The sequence below is a fragment of the Apostichopus japonicus genome, chromosome 19 (genome assembly GCF_037975245.1).
Source record: "Apostichopus japonicus isolate 1M-3 chromosome 19, ASM3797524v1, whole genome shotgun sequence".
Taxonomy (NCBI): domain Eukaryota; kingdom Metazoa; phylum Echinodermata; class Holothuroidea; order Aspidochirotida; family Stichopodidae; genus Apostichopus; species Apostichopus japonicus.
The window spans coordinates 29,232,458-29,257,503 of NC_092579.1; the positions used below are offsets into that span (position 1 = coordinate 29,232,458).

The following is a 25,046-nucleotide window of genomic DNA, read 5'->3' on the forward strand; positions in this document are numbered from 1 at the left end:
GTTAGGGTGGATGGGTATATATGAATGGTGTTGTAGAGAGGGATGAGATGGGGTTAGGGTGGATGGGTATATATGAATGGTGTTGTAGAGAGGGATGAGATGGGATCAGGGGTGGGTGGGTACATATGAATGGTGTTGTAGAGAGGGATGAGATGGGGTTAGGGTGGATGGGTATATATGAATGGTGTTGTAGAGAGGGATGAGATGGGGTTAGGGTGGATGGGTATATATGAATGGTGTTGTATAGAGAGGGATGAGATGGGATCAGGGGTGGGTGGGTTCATCTGAATGGTGTTGTAGAGAGGGATGAGATGGGGTTAGGGTGGATGGGTATATATGAATGGTGTTGTAGAGAGGGATGAGATGGGGTTAGGGTGGATGGGTATATATGAATGGTGTTGTAGAGAGGGATGAGATGGGGTTAGGGTGGATGGGTATATATGAATGGTGTTGTATAGAGAGGGATGAGATGGGATCAGGGGTGGGTGGGTTCATCTGAATGGTGTTGTAGAGAGGGATGAGATGGGGTTAGGGTGGATGGGTATATATGAATGGTGTTGTATAGAGAGGGATGAGATGGGATCAGGGGTGGGTGGGTTCATCTGAATGGTGTTGTAGAGAGGGATGAGATGGGGTTAGGGTGGATGGGTATATATGAATGGTGTTGTATAGAGAGGGATGAGATGGGATCAGGGGTGGGTGGGTTCATCTGAATGGTGTTGTAGAGAGGGATGAGATGGGGTTAGGGGTGGATGGGTACATATGAATGGTGTTGTAGAGAGGGATGAGATGGGGTTAGGGGTGGATGGGTATATATGAATGGTGTTGTATAGAGAGGGATGAGATGGGATCAGGGGTGGGTGGGTTCATCTGAATGGTGTTGTAGAGAGGGATGAGATGGGGTTAGGGGTGGATGGGTACATATGAATGGTGTTGTAGAGAGGGATGAGATGGGGTTAGGGGTGGGTGGGTACATATGAATGGTGTTGTAGAGAGGGATGAGATGGGGTTAGGGTGGATGGGTATATATGAATGGTGTTGTATAGAGAGGGATGAGATGGGATCAGGGGTGGGTGGGTTCATCTGAATGGTGTTGTAGAGAGGGATGAGATGGGGTTAGGGGTGGATGGGTACATATGAATGGTGTTGTAGAGAGGGATGAGATGGGGGTAGGGGTGGATGGGTACATATGGATGTGGATGGGTATATATGGATGGTGTTGTATAGAGAGGATGAGATGGGGTTAGGGGTGGATGGGTACATATGAATGGTGTTGTATAGAGAGGATGAGATGGGGTTAGGGGTGGATGGGTACATATGAATAGTGTTGTATAGAGGGATGAGATGGGGTTAGGGTGGATGGGTATATATGAATGGTGTTGTATAGAGAGGGATGAGGTGGGATAAGGGGTGGGTGGGTTCATCTGAATGGTGTTGTAGAGAGGAATGAGATGGGGTTAGGGGTGGATGGGTACATATGAATGGTGTTGTAGAGAGGGATGATATGGGGTTAGGGGTGGGTGGGTATATATGAATGGTGTTGTAGAGAGGGATGAGGTGGGATAAGGGGTGGGTGGGTTCATCTGAATGGTGTTGTAGAGAGGGATGAGATGGGGTTAGGGGTGGATGGGTACATATGAATGGTGTTGTAGAGAGGGATGAGATGGGGTTAGGGGTGGATGGGTATATATGAATGGTGTTGTATAGAGAGGGATGAGGTGGGATAAGAGGTGGGTGGGTTCATCTGAATGGTGTTGTAGAGAGGGATGAGATGGGGTTAGGGGTGGATGGGTACATATGAATGGTGTTGTAGAGAGGGATGAGATGGGGGTAGGGGTGGATGGGTACATATGGATGTGGATGGGTATATATGGATGGTGTTGTATAGAGAGGATGAGATGGGGTTAGGGGTGGATGGGTACATATGAATAGTGTTGTATAGAGGGATGAGATGGGGTTAGGGGTGGATGGGTACATATGAAAAGTGTTGTATAGAGGGATGAGATGGGGTTAGGGGTGGATGGTATAGATGAACATATGTATCTAATGGTGTTGCAGAACTGTGCTCTAGCATGACGGTGATGTCATGTCTATACATGTAGGTTTAGTCATATTTTATTTTCAGTTTATTGTTCCCAGGAAGTTAAATTATATCCTCGAGAATTGACATCTTCAGTGCTGGAGGTGTATAATCGTGATTCTTCCAGCTGTATATCGTCATGAAATCATGTGATACCATTGACAGGGAGAGTCTGCTTACCTTTGACATTTAGAATTGTAGTAAACTTACGCTTTATTCTCAGAAAATGACAAAGAAGTCACAACTGCTTAATTTAGACATTTTATTTAAAGGGGTACTCGCACTCTGTATAACTTCCACCATTTCTTGACTGTCAGCTTTTCCAAACAAGAAAACAAAATGTTCCATAAACTATATAAAAATTAAACTATTTTTATACTTTGTATAATATATGCATGACATTTATATCGGCTTATCGCTTCTGTCCCAAAATAAAACCCCAGATAAACACTGATTTATAAATTCATGCAATAAATGTAAATGTGCTCGTTTGGCTTCATATGAACAACAGCTGGTGAACCTTCAATACAATTTTTACTAGAAGAAAAAAAATATTTTTATCTAACAAAACACCATTTAACATTTTAAGTATTCATATAATTTATATATAACAAAAAATACATGCAAAATGGAGTCATCACTTTGATGGCTCTTTGAGATGGCAACTCTTTGCGCCCATCGCGCCACTCTGGGTTACTCCACTTTAGAGCCATCCGGCAAGCTATCAAACTTGATTTAGCAAATATAGTCAATAGTCATAAGCCAAATTGGCCCGTTGACCTCCCCGAAGATTATAAACAATCTTAGGTTTGTAACCTTTTATAATGTTAATCCGGTGCCTGCCATCTTCGAGTAGCTGGGCTGCAGAACGGCCGGACCAATTGGTTAAATTGTCAATCCATCGTAAATGCGGTCGGCCTGGCTTACGTTTGTAACCACAGGGTAGCCCTCAGAGTACAGCACATGTAAGGCAAATAGAAGTACCCAAATTGATATCCTTTTATGTTGAGGATGTTGAGCCAGATGACAATTATAACCAATGCTAATGCCATCATATCTGCACTTTCAACTATATAGTACAACCATACATAGCTGCGTTACAATTCGCAAGTAATTTGAATCACTGAAGTGAGATTGTTATGGCAATCATTTCAAACCATCCACTTTTTATGGTTGCTTCTATCGTAAACCATGATCATGTGCATCAAAATAAAATAAAATGAAATAAAAAAAATCAGGCGCGGAGTCAAGGGATATTGGTGTGGGGATGTGCATCTCCCTTTTCAGCTTCACACAAATTTGAAAAGTATTTATTCCCATAACTTTACTTTTTCAGGCGGGGTGAGGGCGGTTGGGTGGGGTGATACTCCCAGATCTCCTACATGTCGGCATGTTGGACACCAGGACCACCCCCCTTATTTGTAGAAACCTGGATCCGTCCTTGAAAATCATTTACATATAGCATCGACAACTGTTCTGTATATAAACCTAAACCTATGCCTTTTCTACTGTTGTCATTTTCAACTGATCGACTGGGTCGACATCAAGTGGATCCACCTGACATCGTCTGCTAGATACTACCACTTTAACAGCACACATAATTGTAGCAGTGCATAGCAGAGCGATAGCGAAGACCATATGAGGACGGTCCTCCTCAAAGTTGTTTACTATTATAGCTATCAATGCCCACATCACGGTAGGATACGTTGTAAACGTATAGCGAGTGTATTTATCAAATATTATTAGGTCAAAAATAAAGTACAAGATGAGTTCCAACGATAAAATAGATAAAGAAAAACAACAAGCTGCCGCCTGCTCCCAGCCGGAGAGATGGACCAGTACAATTGTAAATCCTAGCAGACTAGCTACAGTACACCAGGATGCGTATAAGGCGACGCCATTTTGGACCAGAATGCGTAAGCATAACAAATTCCATCTGTAAAGAAAAAATCGTAGAAGACAGATTCGTTGATGATATAGCAGGAATATACTTAGTAACCATGTGATAAATTATGACGTATGTGACGTCACAGTAGCAGATCTGGCACCTACCGTTTACTCCATTGCATCAAATTCACTTTGTGAAATTTCGATCCCTAACGCGTATATGTGTATATTAAATTCAGCTTGTTGTATAGGCACATCGCAATGACTTTACAATATGGCGTTTTTTCAAGTAAACACATGTCAATAGATGAGGGTTTATTAGTATCAGAGGGGAAGAGGGAAAATATCTGTAAGGCATGGTTGTAAGCCCTTATGTTAGATTTACCTTTGTGTTTTCGCAAGCTCCACTGTGTACTTCTTAACCGGTATATAATAACAGATCATGACGATGTAAAGTGTAACTTGAAGTCCAATGAGACACACTAAGGACCAAATCTGAGCGTCAGCCGCGAAGGCGAACAACCATCCGATGCTGATAGCCAGATTCAGAGTATACACGGAGAGGAATCCGTAGTTGATGACGGGTGGGTTGAGGTAAACGGGACCGTCAGAATTCGTTTTGAATATGCATACGATGACGTAAACAATCCAGCACGCCATCCACAGATAGATTGGTCCCCAAATAGCGAAAGCCCAAGGTGCTGGATTGATTTCTGTTAAGAATGTCCTGTTCTCGGCTGAAAGATATAGCATAAACATTGTGTTGTTATGAGGTAATAGCACGTTTTGATTAAGAAATGTACACACACAACAAATATGAACTGATGGCATCTTTGGTACGGGGAGGGGAGGAGGGGAGGGGGAGGGATGGAAATTTGATGAAGCTGTTTGCAAAGCTCAAATTTTGTAACAAATGCATATGGGGGGAAAAGCCTCACAATTTAGATGCTAAAAATAAAAAAAAAAATAAAAAAAACTTGATGCCCTGATTCTGGGTATTTAACTTCTTTTCATGGACAGATCCTCTTGAAATGTGTCCACCTATATAAGCGATGGTGATATCGAATGTGGTGCACAACACAAACAACCCGATTTCAAAGATCACTGTATTTGTCATTTTATCAACCAAATCACCCCAGACGTTAACAACTTATATCGAATGTCTGCAAACAGTCATGACAACAGTGTTTGTATAGGACTAAAAAGTTTTCTGGTTTGCATTTAATGAATTGTTTATTTCGTTCATTTTGATTTTCAGAGGATAGTCTATTAATGTGTAAATATGGCTATCCTATTTTACCTCCTTAACAAACAAAATGGTCTCGTTATGTTTGTTAATCGACACAGTCCATAACTGTAATTACTGTGACACGCCCTATACCTAATATCAAACAGGATCTCTGTGTTAGATAATGTTATCTTCAACTTATCTCCCTTTTTCTTTTTTCTTTTTTTTATTCAAAGCGCTGGTATGCGAAAAAAAACAAGCAGCAAACATTTACGCCCACTTAAAGTAAACACTGATTTCGATATAATTATCTTGCTAATCCGAGGCTTCTCTTTAGCTAAATCGTACCACCTGCCCTAGCAACGCGCCATCTTGTTTGTTTGTTCGATGGCATTGTTATAACCACTAAAGACATTGCAGTGGAATGCGTGTTTATACAATAAAAAAAGGCAGCATCAATATCCACCAATTATGGAATATTCTGACCTTGTTCGCGCTCTATTGCTTCCCCTGTTATACCCACCAATTCATATTGATTAGTATAACTTGCACAGACTATATTTTGTACAAGCCAAATCAAGTTGTACTAGTACTGGAATTTTCTGTAATAAGATGAAACTTGTATATATACTTAAACGAACAATGCGTAGTATTTTCCGGGTCATTAAGCAATCGAACTGAAACTTAACGAACCATATGCGCAGTTTGACTGCCGCGAAATTATGACTAAAACAGGCCATTTCTAACAAGATTAGAACTGCTGGTACTTATTACACAACAATTTAATATCATAGGCCTATACATTCCTATAATCGGCCTTTGTCTTGCTGTAAACTCCCGCCAACGCATCGATCGTTAAAGATTTTTCATCGGCAAAGTTGATACTCATAACCCGATGGACAAATGTTTTTAACGACAAACATACACATACAGAAGGGTATAATGAGTTATAGCAAAAAACTTGTTACAAGAAATAGACAAAGATGAAAGTGACGCCATGTGTAATTAACCTTTCATGCGTCTTGAACGGGAACCAAGAAAGCGGTACTTGAATCTATCGATTTCGATTTCGATTTTGTTATGAAATGAAAATCTCTTCCAATTTCAGCTTGAACAAACAATTATATATCTCTCTCTCTCTATTTTTGTATTATGTATAAGAGCTATGATATATTACACCATATCGGAGAATATTTATATGGCGGGGTAAATGACATGTAAATAAGCGTCTTTTGGGAATACTTTATGGATTTTAAAATATATAAAAACAATTGTAACCATATAATGCAGATTTCTATTTGCAAATATTATGGAATAGAGAATATATTATTTCAAAAGAATTATTGACAAATTTCTGTTGAATGTATGAAGTTAATTCTCCATGCATGGTGAGATGTACTGAATCATATGTTCAACATGGTGACAGTATAATGGTGATAGTGTGAAAATAGGGACCATTGAAGGTGTTGTCATTTTAGAAAATCTTTGGTTAAATCTTGATATTACTCCGAGCGAGCGCAGAAGGAAGGGATTGGATTTAGTCTTCTAGCTCAAAATCTAAACGGTGATATGGCAGGTCAAGACCTCAGCTATCATGTGGTGGACAGGATATGCCAGTTGAAACTTCTATATTTGCTTTTGTATTTCTCAAAAGTGAAGAGTTTAGTGTGAAAGTCAATGGAACTATTTCTTGTGGTACGACACTTTATATAGAGAGAGGGTAAACTTTTTCATATCGGTGAATATATAAGTTGAGGTCTTTATATATTATGCAATGTTTGTGCCTTTTCTATTGTACCTCTTTGTGACGAAACATATTAATCCACTGTTTGGGAACGTTGCAACTAGTGAGAACTATAGCACGCCATTAATGTCACAACAAAAACAGACAACATCCATGTTAAAATGTTAGCGCTATAAATGCCTATATATTACTGTTGATAATGTCATCTTTAAGACAATTTTATTACCCGTGAGTTTCGGTTCCGATTACTTCTAAACTTAATTCCGCCACAAAATGACAGCTTGTTTAAATTAAATCGCGGGTCTCGGAGATAAACAAAAAACTTCGAGTTTTAACTTATAGGCCTATATAGAGAACAGACATCGAAGGAATGGCAAGGGTTTATCTGAAAGATATTAATAATATCATAAAAGTGAACTCATGTATAGATTTAAAGTTTGCAAGATTTGTGACTTGTCTATTACCGACTGAACCATCTTCTACGGATCCACCGGCTTGAGTTACAGCATTCGATACCATCGTCAAAATGAATACTAACACAACAGCTATTATTAGGACGATGAATATCGGGTCGTGTTTATGCTTGGCCGCCATTTTTGTTTATCCTGTGGAGATAACCAAAAAAAGCGAAATACATAACGAAAAATGACATGTGATAATAAATGTTTACGTGGGCGAGATTGCAAATCGGAAAACATCAAAATGTGTTAACTTTTCATGTTATATGAGAACATTCGCTATAGTGAGAGAACCTTATATAACAATGTGAAATAAGACGGTAAATTTTTCTGTCTTCGATCACATCGGACGAATTAAAGGTGGGGACGATTTTTTAAAGTTTAACTTCGTGTGTCACCTAACCACTGTTCCTATATCCTCCACCCCACCCCACCCAACCCCCCCCCACACACACCCATTTCTTCTTCTTTCCAAAATTTTAGGTAGCCCACCTTCAATTCACTCTTAGTCTTGCTGTATTACGTGGAAATGTTGCCATTTCTTAACGGAACTAACTTTAAAAAAAAAAAGTTAATGAGTCTAAAATATTACTCGTGATATTTTTCACTCCATTAGGGCAAAGAGGACATTCAATGGAAGTGCCTGAAATAGAGTCTTAACGTTATTGCGGTATAACAAACCGCCAAGTCTAACCAGGGGAGCGGGAAGACGGCTCCCTGGTTAAACACATTGAAAGGAATCGGTACCTAATGGTAACCACCGTGCCCCCCTCCCCCTGCAATATAAAGTCTAGAATGGTAAAATAATGGTCACTAATATTCCAACTTCAATAAATAAAAAAATCTGTCACCTTTGGAGCGCCCATTGGCCTCACTCGGGACAACTTTTTAGAAATATTATGTAGAACAAAGGCCACCAAAAAAGAAATCAATATTGGTTAACGGAAAGGAGAATTTCTCTTGAAATTCCCAGCCCGCCGGTTTCTGGGCTGTGTCGAATGGAAATTGAGCTGTATTCCACCGTAACACCACAGAGAGTGTTACTCCTGCAGGTTTTAACTGCTGCCAAAGTTACACGATGTAATAAAATAATTACTCCATGGTTATACCAGCCATCAGGTATCCATATCAACAGCCAAAAATAATTATCCCTCACCCCCCCCCCCCCCCGGTCTGACAGCTAGGCTGACAGTTAATAGCATGGGCACACTATAAACGGTTTATTTAGGACTTGCAATTCTCGGGGCTCGAATTCTGTTTTATCCAAAAACCTTCTTGCTCTTTCAAAACTATAGTTTTACAAAGAGAGAAATATCTTTGACCAAACTGCTTATCTATATATACTGCAAAACTCCCTTATAAGGTAGTGTTTTAATCGTAAGAGACACCCCCCCCCCGGGGGAGGGTTCCGATCCATCTAATTTAGAATTCATTATTTCAGTAATATTTACATATCCTATATGATATATGATACTATATATGGAGCCAGAAACTAGTTTAGATACTATAATTATTTTTTAATTTATTTATTTACTAATTAGTCTAACTTACCGTGGTGGTGTTCTTGTCTGCCAGAATTCACACTTGGTTCGACGTTGGATGGATAGAGAATAAACCGTTACGTATAGATTTTCCTATATACTGTACCTCGCTATCTCTATGTAGACCTTTCACTCTGTTTAAATTTTGTTGGATGAGTGAGTTCCAAAACACCAAGCTTTCACGTCACAATACTTTTGTCGACCTTTGGATTCACAAATACACAATGGACTATTTTTTTTATATTGTGGCATCATTGCACATGCTTAAGAACGTGAGTGAATACCCTTTGAATAACACACACACCAACACCAACGTGTGAATCAGATAGACATGGTTCCGGGCCCCGGGATTATAAAACTTATGCAAACGCAACTTATGTAACAACGTAAACAACAAAGGGTTACTGTGTAAAGGACTAACGGCTAGAGGTGTAACTCGATTGTCTGGTGTGATAGTGAGCGAGGGTTTATAAAGGCCATTGAAATTTATTGAGTCATCTGTTCTAGGGTGCATTTTCCTTCTTTCGTAACTTTGTAAGTTTTTATTATCACGTTATCTGCTCAATTAAAAGTACACTTTCCACGTGATATGGTAAGGGAGATGTTACCAATCGCGAACCGTAGTTAAATTTGGTGAGATATAGTGGAATTTCGTTGTATGTCATATGCTGCGATAGTGAGGCCTTAACTGAGGGCGGTTTCACGCGAGGGTTTCCAAATTACAACTATATGTTCAAGTTGCCCAATGTCCTTGAAAGTGGATGAACTTATCTGATGTTTGACACATTAAAAATGCAACTACCACCCTCGCATATGCACAATCAATTTCACCTTGCATATAACTATACCAAACAATTTTTCTTCTTACAAAAATGAAAAAAAATGTACTTGTTGAGTTATCGGTGATTGACATTGGGTCTGTATATTTTATTTTGAAGAAACTCACGGTGATTTGGTTTATTATCTCTCCTTAACGAGCAAACCGTTTCTAACAACAGCATGACGTCACCAAATTAGGCGTGGCCTATATAGTTGTGGGTGTGTTACTCTACATGCACCCACATCAGAATTTGGAAAGTAAATCAAGCAAGTTTGAACAATTTATCATCATCATCATTAGGATTCCAACTCACAGTGTGGACATTCAAGCAAAAACATATAGTCATGAACCAATTAAATGACTTGTTCGTCAAGCCGAGAACCATTTTATAACCTTCACAAGTTTCAATATATTCAGAGTCTTCAGGAAATTAAACAGAGAGAGAGAATAGAAGAGAAAAATAAAACACAGCATACGAATATCTCTGATTCCATGACTAAGTGATTAATATTTCTTGTATTTTGCACGTCATCATGCATTTTATATATATATTTGAAAGTAAAAAAAAATTGCCATAAATGGGTAAAATGAAAATAAGTAAATATTAATTGCTTCTTTTAATGGATGAGCGAGAATTTCTCTTTTCTCGAAAAGTTACCTCACCGACGGTGTCACTTGTTACGGTATTGTTTGCTTGTGTTAGCAAGTAATTAAGGCTACGGGCAATGTGTATCAGCCGTAAGGCATATTATAGAGAAAAAACTACCTCCTCTGAAAATACAACAACGCAGAATCTCATTTCAGCGGGTATTCATAAACATCTTCAATATCTATTATAATAAATAATAACCACAGGCGTAAGGTTATTTTTTATTGTATCATACTTTTGTGTGTGTAAAATTATTTGTCGCGAAATTGATGAAAATTTTGATCAAACGAGTTTTTTTACTTTCGGCCTGTTCAACGACAGATGTACAGTGCACTGCACTGTATGCGTCACAGGGAGTGCAACGAAGATCAGGACACATGTTTCTGCTATGTGTTGTTAAGTATGCACGACTTCTAGGCCTAACATTTTAAAAACTGAGGTCTATATAGCTTTCTCTTTATATCCTTTTTTTTGCTCGTTTTTTTCTTCATTTATTTGATGTCACTTCTGTCACTAGCAATAAAAATTGAAATAAAAGGTTTTTGTTTAATAAATTCAATAATATGTATATATGATGTGACGAATTTTCGATCCGCAAAACACATAGTTTCTACCGGTATTTGGTGAAAATATCTTTACTCGTATATAGGAGACCCACTTACTTGAAGTTTCGTTGATGTTGTTGTAAATCTTTCGGTGCTCTTTTGAACGTTCCCACTGTCCAACGACAAGTGCATGAAACCATGCACTATAGTTGTCGCATTGAAGAAATCACTCGTGTAAACAGATAAAAAATGTCCAAACTCTAACGTGGTGCAGTAACGTAATCAAAGTGTTAGCTGGAGACGCTTATCCTGGATGTAATAATTAAAAGTTTTTAATCAAGGCAGTTGTGTCTCTTTCGTTAAAGTTGCATTTTACGTTAGGTTTTAAGTTTGTAACGTTCCAACCCAGTCCATGCATGTAATCTTTCCACATAAAGTGGATACATACTATATTGTGCTTCTTCTGATTAGAGAGATATTAACTATTTAATCCAAAGCTAGAACATTTTTGTTGTTATGCAAAGCTAAGATATATTTAAATCATTCGAAAAAAATAATAACTATTTTAGTTTAGATTTAGCCAAACTATAACACATTCAGCGCAAAAGACCAGCTTTAATGCAACTATATAAACATCGACTCCGAAGAATTTTCGGGGGTGCCATGACCGATATTACAACTATAGGCAGTTTTAAATTCGGGTAATTATATCATCTATATGATGTTTATAATTAGTGTCCGTTGTAGGAGTGTATATGATACTATATCAGTGGCCGCGGATCAAGGGGGACTTGGGAGGCAAATATCGGAAGATACTAAAAGAAAGATTGAAGAAAACATTCGAAAATGGAAAGAAATGCACAGGAGGCTAATCTCTCCTCTGTGTACTTTACGCCTACATGTGACGACGCCCCCCCCCCCCACCAAGCCCTCCATGATTGTCTGCCTCCGTCCTCAAAAAAGAAATTTGTCATAATTTATTTTTGTAAATGGTACTCCATACCCTGTAGAAAAGCATTAGGCCCTTATTAAGAAAAAAGACTAGCTACGCCCCTGAATGTACGCGTGCTCCTTTAAAGTCGCTTTTCAAGTTTTTTTTTAAATTTATTGTTATTATTATTATTGTGTATCGGTATGGCATGTATCTTGTAGACTTATATAATTCTGGCCGCGGAAAAGAACGGATGGAGTGGACTTTAGGAGAAGAATGAGATTGGGTTAGGGGTGGATGGGTACATATGAATGGTGTTGTAGAGAGAGGGAGAAGATGGGGTTAGGGGTGGATGGGTACATATGAATGGTGTTGTAGAGAGGGATGAGATGGGGTTAGGGGTGGATGGGTATATATGAATGGTGTTGTAGAGAGGGATGAGATGGGGTTAGGGGTGGATGGGTATATATGAATTGTGTTGTAGAGAGGGATGGGATGGGGTTAGGGGTGGATGGGTATATATGAATGGTGTTGTAGAGAGGGATGAGATGGGGTTAGGGGTGGATGGGTATATATGAATTGTGTTGTAGAGAGGGATGGGATGGGGTTAGGGGTGGATGGATATATATGAATGGTGTTGTAGAGAGGGAGAAGATGGGGTTAGGGGTGGATGGGTACATATGAATGGTGTTGTAGAGAGGGATGAGATGGGGTTAGGGGTGGATGGGTATATATGAATTGTGTTGTAGAGAGGGATGGGATGGGGTTAGGGGTGGATGGATACATATGAATGGTGTTGTAGAGAGAGGGAGAAGATGGGGTTAGGGGTGGATGGGTATATATGAATTGTGTTGTAGAGAGGGATGGGATGGGGTTAGGGGTGGATGGATACATATGAATGGTGTTGTAGAGAGAGGGAGAAGATGGGGTTAGGGGTGGATGGGTATATATGAATTGTGTTGTAGAGAGGGATGGGATGGGGTTAGGGGTGGATGGGTACATATGAATGGTGTTGTAGAGAGGGATGAGATGGGGTTATGGGTGGATGGGTATATATGAATGGTGTTGTAGAGAGGGATGGGATGGGGTTAGGGGTGGATGGGTACATATGAATGGTGTTGTAGAGAGAGGGAGAAGATGGGGTTAGGGGTGGATGGATACATATGAATGGTGTTGTAGAGAGGGATGGGATGGGGTTAGGGGGGGATGGGTATATATGAATGGTGTTGTAGAGAGGGATGGGATGGGGTTAGGGGTGGATGGGTACATATGAATGGTGTTGTAGAGAGGGATGAGATGGGGTTAGGGGTGGATGGGTATATATGAATGGTGTTGTAGAGAGGGATGGGATGGGGTTAGGGGTGGATGGGTACATATGAATGGTGTTGTAGAGAGGGGTGAGATGGGGTTAGGGGTGGATGGGTATATATGAATGGTGTTGTAGAGAGGGATGGGATGGGGTTAGGGGTGGATGGGTACATATGAATGGTGTTGTAGAGAGGGAGAAGATGGGGTTAGGGGTGGATGGGTACATATGAATGGTGTTGTAGAGAGAGGGAGAAGATGGGGTTAGGGGTGGATGGGTACATATGAATGGTGTTGTAGAGAGGGATGAGATGGGGTTAGGGGTGGATGGGTATATATGAATGGTGTTGTAGAGAGAGGGAGAAGATGGGGTTAGGGGTGGATGGGTACATATGAATGGTGTTGTAGAGAGAGGGAGAAGATGGGGTTAGGGGTGGATGGGTACATATGAATGGTGTTGTAGAGAGGGATGAGATGGGGTTAGGGGTGGATGGGTACATATGAATGGTGTTGTAGAGAGGGATGAGATGGGGTTAGGGGTGGATGGGTATATATGAATGGTGTTGTAGAGAGAGGGAGAAGATGGGGTTAGGGGTGGATGGGTACATATGAATGGTGTTGTAGAGAGGGATGAGATTGGGTTAGGGGTGGATGGGTATATATGAATTGTGTTGTAGAGAGGGATGGGATGGGGTTAGGGGTGGATGGATACATATGAATGGTGTTGTAGAGAGAGGGAGAAGATGGGGTTAGGGGTGGATGGGTATATATGAATGGTGTTGTAGAGAGGGATGAGATTGGGTTAGGGGTGGATGGGTATATATGAATTGTGTTGTAGAGAGGGATGGGATGGGGTTAGGGGTGGATGGATACATATGAATGGTGTTGTAGAGAGGGATGAGATGGGGTTAGGGGTGGATGGGTATATATGAATGGTGTTGTAGAGAGGGATGAGATTGGGTTAGGGGTGGATGGGTATATATGAATTGTGTTGTAGAGAGGGATGGGATGGGGTTAGGGGTGGATGGGTACATATGAATGGTGTTGTAGAGAGGGATGAGATGGGGTTAGGGGTGGATGGGTATATATGAATGGTGTTGTAGAGAGGGATGGGATGGGGTTAGGGGTGGATGGGTACATATGAATGGTGTTGTAGAGAGGGATGAGATGGGGTTAGGGGTGGATGGGTATATATGAATGGTGTTGTAGAGAGGGATGGGATGGGGTTAGGGGTGGATGGGTACATATGAATGGTGTTGTAGAGAGGGATGAGATGGGGTTAGGGGTGGATGGGTACATATGAATGGTGTTGTAGAGAGAGGGAGAAGATGGGGTTAGGGGTGGATGGGTACATATGAATGGTGTTGTAGAGAGGGATGAGATGGGGTTAGGGGTGGATGGGTATATATGAATTGTTTTGTAGAGAGGGATGGGATGGGGTTAGGGGTGGATGGGTACATATGAATGGTGTTGTAGAGAGGGATGAGATGGGGTTAGGGGTGGATGGGTACATATGAATGGTGTTGTAGAGAGAGGGAGAAGATGGGGTTAGGGGTGGATGGGTACATATGAATGGTGTTGTAGAGAGGGATGAGATGGGGTTAGGGGTGGATGGGTACATATGAATGGTGTTGTAGAGAGAGGGAGAAGATGGGGTTAGGGGTGGATGGGTACATATGAATGGTGTTGTAGAGAGGGATGAGATGGGGTTAGGGGTGGATGGGTATATATGAATGGTGTTGTAGAGAGGGATGGGATGGGGTTAGGGGTGGATGGGTATATATGAATGGTGTTGTAGAGAGGGATGAGATGGGGTTAGGGGTGGATGGGTACATATGAATGGTGTTGTAGAGAGGGATGGGATGGGGTTAGGGGTGGATGGGTACATATGAATGGTGTTGTAGAGAGAGGGAGAAGATGGGGTTAGGGGTGGATGGGTACATATGAATGGTGTTGTAGAGAGAGGGAGAAGATGGGGTTAGGGGTGGATGGGTACATATGAATGGTGTTGTAGAGAGGGATGAGATGGGGTTAGGGGTGGATGGGTACATATGAATGGTGTTGTAGAGAGAGGGAGAAGATGGGGTTAGGGGTGGATGGGTACATATGAATGGTGTTGTAGAGAGGGATGAGATGGGGTTAGGGGTGGATGGGTACATATGAATGGTGTTGTAGAGAGGGATGGGATGGGGTTAGGGGTGGATGGGTACATATGAATGGTGTTGTAGAGAGGGATGAGATGGGGTTAGGGGTGGATGGGTATATATGAATGGTGTTGTAGAGAGGGATGGGATGGGGTTAGGGGTGGATGGGTACATATGAATGGTGTTGTAGAGAGGGATGAGATGGGGTTAGGGGTGGATGGGTACATATGAATGGTGTTGTAGAGAGAGGGAGAAGATGGGGTTAGGGGTGGATGGGTACATATGAATGGTGTTGTAGAGAGGGATGAGATGGGGTTAGGGGTGGATGGGTATATATGAATTGTTTTGTAGAGAGGGATGGGATGGGGTTAGGGGTGGATGGGTACATATGAATGGTGTTGTAGAGAGGGATGAGATGGGGTTAGGGGTGGATGGGTACATATGAATGGTGTTGTAGAGAGAGGGAGAAGATGGGGTTAGGGGTGGATGGGTACATATGAATGGTGTTGTAGAGAGGGATGAGATGGGGTTAGGGGTGGATGGGTACATATGAATGGTGTTGTAGAGAGAGGGAGAAGATGGGGTTAGGGGTGGATGGGTACATATGAATGGTGTTGTAGAGAGAGGGAGAAGATGGGGTTAGGGGTGGATGGGTACATATGAATGGTGTTGTAGAGAGGGATGAGATGGGGTTAGGGGTGGATGGGTATATATGAATGGTGTTGTAGAGAGGGATGGGATGGGGTTAGGGGTGGATGGGTATATATGAATTGTGTTGTAGAGAGGGATGAGATGGGGTTAGGGGTGGATGGGTACATATGAATGGTGTTGTAGAGAGAGGGAGAAGATGGGGTTAGGGGTGGATGGGTACATATGAATGGTGTTGTAGAGAGGGATGAGATGGGGTTAGGGGTGGATGGGTATATATGAATTGTGTTGTAGAGAGAGGGAGAAGATGGGGTTAGGGGTGGATGGGTACATATGAATGGTGTTGTAGAGAGGGATGAGATGGGGTTAGGGGTGGATGGGTATATATGAATGGTGTTGTAGAGAGGGATGAGATTGGGTTAGGGGTGGATGGGTATATATGAATGGTGTTGTAGAGAGGGATGGGATGGGGTTAGGGGTGGATGGGTACATATGAATGGTGTTGTAGAGAGGGATGAGATGGGGTTAGGGGTGGATGGGTATATATGAATTGTGTTGTAGAGAGAGGGAGAAGATGGGGTTAGGGGTGGATGGGTACATATGAATGGTGTTGTAGAGAGGGATGAGATGGGGTTAGGGGTGGATGGGTATATATGAATGGTGTTGTAGAGAGGGATGAGATTGGGTTAGGGGTGGATGGGTATATATGAATGGTGTTGTAGAGAGGGATGGGATGGGGTTAGGGGTGGATGGGTATATATGAATGGTGTTGTAGAGAGGGATGAGATTGGGTTAGGGGTGGATGGGTATATATGAATGGTGTTGTAGAGAGGGATGAGATGGGGTTAGGGGTGGATGGGTATATATGAATTGTGTTGTAGAGAGGGATGGGATGGGGTTAGGGGTGGATGGATACATATGAATGGTTTTGTAGAGAGGGAGAAGATGGGGTTAGGGGTGGATGGGTACATATGAATGGTGTTGTAGAGAGAGGGAGAAGATGGGGTTAGGGGTGGATGGGTATATATGAATGGTGTTTTAGAGAGAGAGAGAAGATGGGGTTAGGGGTGGATGGGTATATATGAATGGTGTTGTAGAGAGGGATGAGATGGGGTTAGGGGTGGATGGGTATATATGAATGGTGTTGTAGAGAGGGATGAGATTGGGTTAGGGGTGGATGGGTATATATGAATTGTGTTGTAGAGAGGGATGGGATGGGGTTAGGGGTGGATGGGTATATATGAATGGTGTTGTAGAGAGGGATGAGATGGGGTTAGGGGTGGATGGGTATATATGAATGGTGTTGTAGAGAGGGATGAGATTGGGTTAGGGGTGGATGGGTATATATGAATTGTGTTGTAGAGAGGGATGAGATGGGGTTAGGGGTGGATGGGTATATATGAATGGTGTTGTAGAGAGGGATGAGATGGGGTTAGGGGTGGATGGGTATATATGAATGGTGTTGTAGAGAGGGATGAGATGGGGTTAGGGGTGGATGGGTATATATGAATGGTGTTGTAGAGAGGGATGGGATGGGGTTAGGGGTGGATGGGTACATATGAATGGTGTTGTAGAGAGAGGGAGAAGATGGGGTTAGGGGTGGATGGGTATATATGAATGGTGTTGTAGAGAGGGATGAGATGGGGTTAGGGGTGGATGGGTATATATGAATGGTGTTGTAGAGAGAGAAGATGGGGTAAGGGGTGGATGGGTATATATGAAAGGTGTTGTAGAGAGGGATGAGATGGGGTTAGGGGTGGATGGGTATATATGAATGGTGTTGTAGAGAGGGATGGGATGGGGTTAGGGGTGGATGGGTATATATGAATGGTGTTGTAGAGAGAGAAGATGGGGTTAGGGGTGGATGGGTATATATGAAAGGTGTTGTAGAGAGGGATGAGATGGGGTTAGGGGTGGATGGGTATATATGAATGGTGTTGTAGAGAGGGATGGGATGGGGTTAGGGGTGGATGGGTATATATGAATGGTGTTGTAGAGAGGGATGAGATTGGGTTAGGGGTGGATGGGTATATATGAATTGTGTTGTAGAGAGGGATGGGATGGGGTTAGGGGTGGATGGGTATATATGAATGGTGTTGTAGAGAGGGATGAGATTGGGTTAGGGGTGGATGGGTACATATGAATGGTGTTGTAGAGAGGGATGGGATGGGGTTAGGGGTGGATGGGTATATATGAATTGTGTTGTAGAGAGGGATGGGATGGGGTTAGGGGTGGATGGGTATATATGAATTGTGTTGTAGAGAGGGATGGGATGGGGTTAGGGGTGGATGGATACATATGAATGGTGTAGTAGAGAGAGGGAGAAGATGGGGTTAGGGGTGGATGGGTATATATGAATGGTGTTGTAGAGAGGGATGAGATTGGGTTATGGGTGGATGGGTATATATGAAAGGTGTAGTAGAGAGAGGGAGAAGATGGGGTTAGGGGTGGATGGGTACATATGAAAGGTGTAGTAGAGAGAGGGAGAAGATGGGTTAGGGGTGGATGGGTACATATGAAAGGTGTCGTAGAGAGGGATGAGATGGGGTAAGGGGTGGATGGGTACATGTGCATGGTGTTGTAAATAGAGGTAGAAGATGGGGTATGGGTTGGATAGGTACATATGAATGGCGTCGTAGAGAGGGCTGAGATGGGTTTAGGGGTGGATGGGTACATGTGAAAGGTGTTGTAGAGAGGGATGAGATGGGGTTAGGGGTGGATGGGTACATATGAATGGTGTTGTAGAGAGGGATGAGATGGAGTTAGGGATGGGTGTGAATAGATGAAAATATGTATCTTATTGTTTTGTAGAACGATGCGTTTCCATGACGGTGACGTCTTGCCTACGTGTAGTTTTAGACATATCTCATTTTCAGTTTTCCGTCCCCAGGAAAGTCCATTATGTTCTCAAGAATTGACATTTTCAATGCTGGAGGTGTAAGCGTGATTCTTCCAGCTGTATATCGTCATGGCATCATGTGATACCCGTGGCAGAAGAGTCTCATGATCTTTGGCATTTATAATTGTAGTAAATATTACTCTTTATTCTAAGAAAATGACACAGAAGTCACAACTGCTTAATTTAGACATTTTATTTCAAGGGGGTACTCGAACTCTGTATACCTCCCAACTTTCGTGACTGTCAGCTTTTTCAAACAAGAAAATAAAAAATATAATGTTCCATAAAACTATGTAAACAATTATTATTAATACTATTTTTTTACTTTATATATGCATTACATTTTCATCGGCTCGTCGCTTCTGACCAACTCCCCCCCCCCCACCCACCCCAAAAAATTATAAATTCATGTAATAATGTACATATGCTCGTTTGGCTTCATAACAACAACTGGTGAACCTTCAACACAATTTTTACTAGCAAACCTTAGTTTGTTTAACAAAATAAGTCCAAAGTGAAATCTTAAGTATATATATATAATTTATATAACAAAAAAGTACATGCAAAATGGAGTCATCACTTTGTTGGCTCTTTGATTTGGCGTGTCACCCTGGCTACTCCACTTTAGAGACATCCGGCAAGCTATCAAACTTATTTTAGCGGTTAGGAGTAGTATCCTTTTAAGTTGAGGATGTTGAGCCTGATGAGAATGATAACCAATGCTAATGCCATCATATTTGCACATTCAAGTATATAGTACAACAATACATAACTGCGTTAAAAATTCGCCAATAATTGTAATCAAAGTGAGATTCTCTGGCAATCATTTCAAACCATTAGATGGCTGCTTCTGACGTAAGCCACGGATCAGGTGCATCAAAAATAAACAAACAAGATGAAAGAGGCGCGGATCCAAAGCAGGTAGTGTGGGGATGTGCGTCTCCCTTTTCAGCTCCACACAAATTTGAAAAGTAGTTATTCGCACGTATACTTTTTCAGGAAGGAGTGGGGTGGGAGTGGGGTGGGGTAGGGGGTAGGTGGAGGGATACTCCCAGATCTGCTAAATATCGGTATGAAGGACACCAGGGCCACCCCTTCGTTTATAGAATCCTAGATCCGTTCTTGAAAATCATTTAAATTTAGCATAGACAACTGTTATGAATATAATCCTGAACCTATGCCTTCTCTATTATGGTCATTTTCATCTGATCGACTGGTTCGACATCAAGTGGATCCACCTTACATCGTCTGATAGATACTAACACTTTAACAGCACACATAATTGTAGCAGTGCATAGCAGAGCGATAGCGAAGATCATATGTGGACGGTCCTTCTCAAAGTTTTTTACTATTATAGCTATCAATCCCCATATCACGGTAGGATACGTTGTAAACGTATAGCGAGTGTATTTATCAAATACTATTAGGTCAAGAATAAAGTACAAGATGAGTTCCATCGCTAAAATAGATAAAGGAAAACAACAAACTGCCACCTGCCCCCAGTCGGTGAGTTTGACCAGTACAATTGAAAAACTTATCTGTGAAGCTATAGTAACCCAGGTAGCGTGTAAGGCGACGCCGTTTTGGACCAGAATTCGTAAGCATAACAAATTCCATCTGTAAAGAAAAGTCGTAGAAGACAGATTCATTGATGATATATCAGGAATATACTAAGTAACCATGTGATAAATTATTACGTATGTGACGTCATATTAGCAGATCTGGCACCTACCGTTTACTCTATTGTATCAAATTCACTTTGTGAAATTTCGATCCATAACGTGTATATATATATGTTTATTGAATTCAGCTTGTGGTATAGGCATATCGTTATTACTGTACAATGTGGCGCTTATCAAGTAAACACATGTCAATAGATGAGGGTTCATTGGTATCAGAGGGGAAGAGAGGGAAAATCTGTAAGGCATGGTTGTAAGCCAATATATTAGATTTACCTTTGTGTTTTTGCAAGCTCCACTGTGTACTTCTTAACCGGTATATAATAACAGATCATGGCGATGTATAGTGTGACCTGAAGTCCAATGATCAACACGAAAGACCAAATCTGAGCGGAAGCGTCGTAGGCGAACGCCCATCCAAACGCGATAACTTCATACAGAGTATACGCGGAGAGGAATGCGTAGTTGATGACGGGTGGGTTGAGGTAAACAGGACCGTCAGAATTTTTTATGAATAAGCATATGATGACGAAAACAATCCAGCACGCCATCCACAAATAGATCAGTCTCCAAATAGCGAAAGCCCATGGTGCTGGATTTATTTCTGTTCTTGTCCTGTTCTCGGCTGTAAGATACGGAATAGCATACACACTAATGACATCTTTGGTAATAAAAATACTGAGGGGGGAGGTGGAAATCTGATTAAGTCGTTTGCAAAGCTCAATTTATTTGACAAATGCATGCATATGGAAAAGCCTATACAGTTTGAAATGCTATAAATTAAAAATAACAAACTTCATGCCTTGATTCTGGGTATTTAACTTCTTTTCATGGACAGAAACTCTTGAAATTTGTCCACCTATTAGAGCGACGGTGATATCGAATGTGGTCTACAACACAAATAACCCGACTGGAGTTAAGTTGGTTACAAAGATTTGTCATTTTATCAACAAACTCACCATGCAGACGTTAAAAACTTATACCGAAGGTCTGCAAACTAAACACATGTTGTTAGAACAGCGTTTGTTTAGGACTCAAAAGTTTTCTGGTTTGAATTTAACGAATTGCTTATTCGACATTTTGATTTTCAGAGGATAGTCAATTAATATGTAAATTTGGTTATCGTATTTTACCTCCTTAACAAACAAATCGGTCACGTTAAGTTTGTTAATCGACACAGTCCATAACTGTAATTTCTGTGAAATGACCTACCTAATGCCAAACAGTATCTCGGTGTTAGATAAAGTTATCTCTTCAATGTTGGTGGATTTCTCTATTTATCTACTTCTTTAGCTTTTGTTTGTATTTAAAACGCTGTTATACGAGAAAAACAAGCAGCAAACTTTTACGCTCACTTAGAGTTACCATTGATTTCGATATAATTTATCTTGCTAATCCGAGGCTTCTCTTAAGCTTGTTAGTACCACCTGCCCTAGCAACGCGCAATCTTGTTTGTTTGATCGATGGGATTGTTATAACCACTAAAGACATTACAGTGCAACGCGTGTTTATACAATAAAAAGACATCATCAATATCCACCAATTATGGAATATTCTGACCTTGTTCGCGCTCTATAGCTTCCCCTGTTATACCCACAAATTCATATGATCAGTATAAGTTGCACATACAGTATAATTTGTACATGTCAAATCATGCTGAACAGCTACATATAGGTGATTTTATAAATAGAAGTCTTCATATATCATGCAATGTTTGTGCCTTTTCTATTGTAGCTCTTTAACGAAACGTTTTAATCCAGACACATTGGTAACGTTGCAACTAGTGAGAACTATAGCACGCCATTAATGTCACAATAAAAGCAGAAAACATCCATGTTAAAAAGTTACCGCTATAAATACATATACATGAATGTTTACAATGTCTCGGAGTAAAGCAAAAAACTTCGAGTTTTAACTTATAGGCCTATAGAAAACAGACATCGAAGGAATGGCAATGGTTTATCTGAAAGAATATAATAAAATTGAAGTCATGTATAGATTTAAAGTTTGCAAGATTTGTGACTTGTCTTTTACCGAATGAGTCATCAAGTTCATCGCCTCGACTAACAACATTCAATACCCTTCTCAAAGTGAACGTTATCGCAACAGCTATTATTAGGACGATGAATATCGGGTCGTGTTTATGCCTGGCCGCCATTTTTGTTTATCCTGTGAAGATAACAAGAAAACGAAATAGATTTCTGTCTTCGATCACATCGGATGCATCGGATGTTTTAATTTTAACTTCTTATGTCACATACCCACTGTTCCTCCACCCCTCCCCAACCCACCCCCACACACATTTCTTCTTTCCAAAATTTTAAAGTGGCCCACCTTCAATTCACTCTTTGTCTAGCTGTAGTACGTGGGGATGTTATCATTTCTTAACGGAACTAACTTAAAAGAAAAGTTCATGAGTTTAAAATATTTCTCGTGATATATTTCATGCCATTATACAAAGAGGACATTCAATGGTAGTGTCTGAAATAGAGTCTTAACGTTATTGCGATATAACAAACCGCCAAGTCTAACCAGGGGAGCGGGAAGGCAGCTCCCGAGTTAGACACATGGAAGGGAATCTGTACCTAATGGTTACTACCGTGCCCCTCCCCCTTCAATAAAAAAATGCTAGGAAGGTAAAATAATGGTCACTTTTATTCCCCCCAAAAAATTCTGTCATCCCTTGGAGCCGTCCATTGGCCTCACTCGGGACAATATGTTGTGTAACTTATCTGATGAAATATTATATGTAGAACAAAGGCCAAAAGAAATTTCGAATATTGGTAAACGGAAGGAGAAATTCTCATCCCGCCGGCTTCTGGGCTGTGTCGAAGTAAATTTAGCTATATTCCCTTGTCACACCATAGAGAGTGTTACCCAGGTTACTGCTGCCAAGGTTACACGATGTAATAAAATGTAGGTTATACTGACCGTCAGGTATCCATATAAACAGCCCAAAGTAATTATCCCCAACCCCTCCCCCCCCCCCCCGGTCTGAAAGGCTGACAGTTAATAGCATGAGCATATACTATAAACGGTTTATGTAGGACTTGTAAATGCTCAGGGCAAAGGCTCGAATTCTGTTTTATCCAAAGATTTCTTGCTCTTTCAAAACAGCTAGTTTTAGAAAGAGAGAAATATCTGTTACCAAACTGCTTATCTATATATACTGCAAAAATACCGTGTAATATAGTGTTTTAAACGGGGCTCCGATCCATTTAATTTAGCGTTCATTGTTTCAGTAATATTTACATATCCTAATTGATACTATTATAATATGGAGCCAGAAATTAGTTTAGATACTGTAATTATTTTTCAATTTATGATATAACTAACTAGTCTAACTTACCGTGGTTGTGTTCTTGTTTGCCAGAATTCACACTTGGTTCGATGTTGGATGGATAGAGAGTGAGGCCCTTCACGTATCGATTTTTCCTTATATTGGCTACCTATCTGTCGCTGTGCAGAGTTTGAACACTGTTAATATATGCTGGATGAGTTTTTAAAAAAAAAAACTTTTGGGTTCACAAATACACAATACGCTTTGCACATGCTTCACAACGTGAGTGAATGCCCTTTGAATAACACACACACCAACACCAAAGTGTGAATCAGATATCACAGTACCGGACCAGGGATTATAAAAATTATGCAGAAATAACTTATGCAACAGCGTAAAAAACAACAGGTGATTGTGTAAAGGACTAACGGCTAGAGGTGTAACTCGATTGTCTTGTGTGATTGTGAGCGAGGGTTTATAAAGGCCGTTGACATTTTCTGTTTCATCTCTTCTAGGGTGGATGTTCCCTTCTTTCGTAACTTTGTAAGTTTTTATTATCACGTCATCTGCTCAATTAAATGTACACTTTCCACGTGATATGGTGAGGGAGATGTTAGCAACCCCGAACCGCAGTCGGCATATTTGGTGATAAGTTAGGATTTCGTTGTATGTCATATGCTGGGAAAGTGAGGCCTAAGCTGCGTAATAAATTTCATCAGTTTGACAATTAACTGACAGAAGAGAGAAAACCAGCACATATATGCAAATGGAAAGTCACCAAAAGAATAAGTACAACGATGCAAGAGAACGAGTTGTGGGTTTATATCTCTCCTTGACGAGCAATCCGTTTCTAACAACAGCATGACGTCACCAAATTAGGCGTGGCCTATATAATTGTGGGTGTGGTATTTTACATGTACCCAAATCAGAATTTGGAAAGTAAATCAAGCAATTTTGAAAAAAAAAATCATTTTCATCATTAGGATTCCAACTCACAGTGTGGACATTCAAGCAAAACATATAGTCATGAACTAGTTTAGTGACTTGTTCGTCAAACCGAGAACCATTTTATAACCTTCACAAGTTTCAATATATTCAGGGTCTTCAGGAAATTAAACAGAGAGAAGAGAAGAGAAAAAACAGCAAACAAATTCCATGACAAGGTGATTAATATTCTTGTATTTTGAACGCCACCATGCATTTTTTTT

At 40.8% G+C, this 25,046-nt stretch overlaps 1 protein-coding gene and 1 long non-coding RNA gene across 3 annotated transcripts in view; one reads left to right on the forward strand and one right to left on the reverse strand.

The window, feature by feature from the left end:
- Positions 1 to 25,046, forward strand: part of LOC139959539 (uncharacterized) — a 54,863-nt gene that overhangs the window by 5,218 nt on the left and 24,599 nt on the right. The gene's annotated exons all lie outside the window — the stretch shown is intronic.
- On the reverse strand, positions 2,500 to 23,924 carry LOC139960466 (uncharacterized). Of its 2 annotated transcripts, none has more exons than XM_071958845.1 (4): positions 23,908 to 23,924; positions 7,404 to 7,544; positions 4,353 to 4,704; positions 2,500 to 4,016 (listed from the first exon to the last, which is right to left on the reverse strand). In XM_071958845.1, exons 2-4 carry the CDS (start codon positions 7,531 to 7,533, stop codon positions 3,575 to 3,577), a joined length of 924 nt encoding a protein of 307 aa, XP_071814946.1. In that variant the 5' UTR covers positions 7,534 to 7,544; positions 23,908 to 23,924; the 3' UTR covers positions 2,500 to 3,574. The 2 variants fall into 2 exon arrangements, with proteins under 2 accessions (XP_071814946.1, XP_071814945.1); XM_071958844.1 differs by lacking the exon at positions 23,908 to 23,924 and adding an exon at positions 8,949 to 9,245.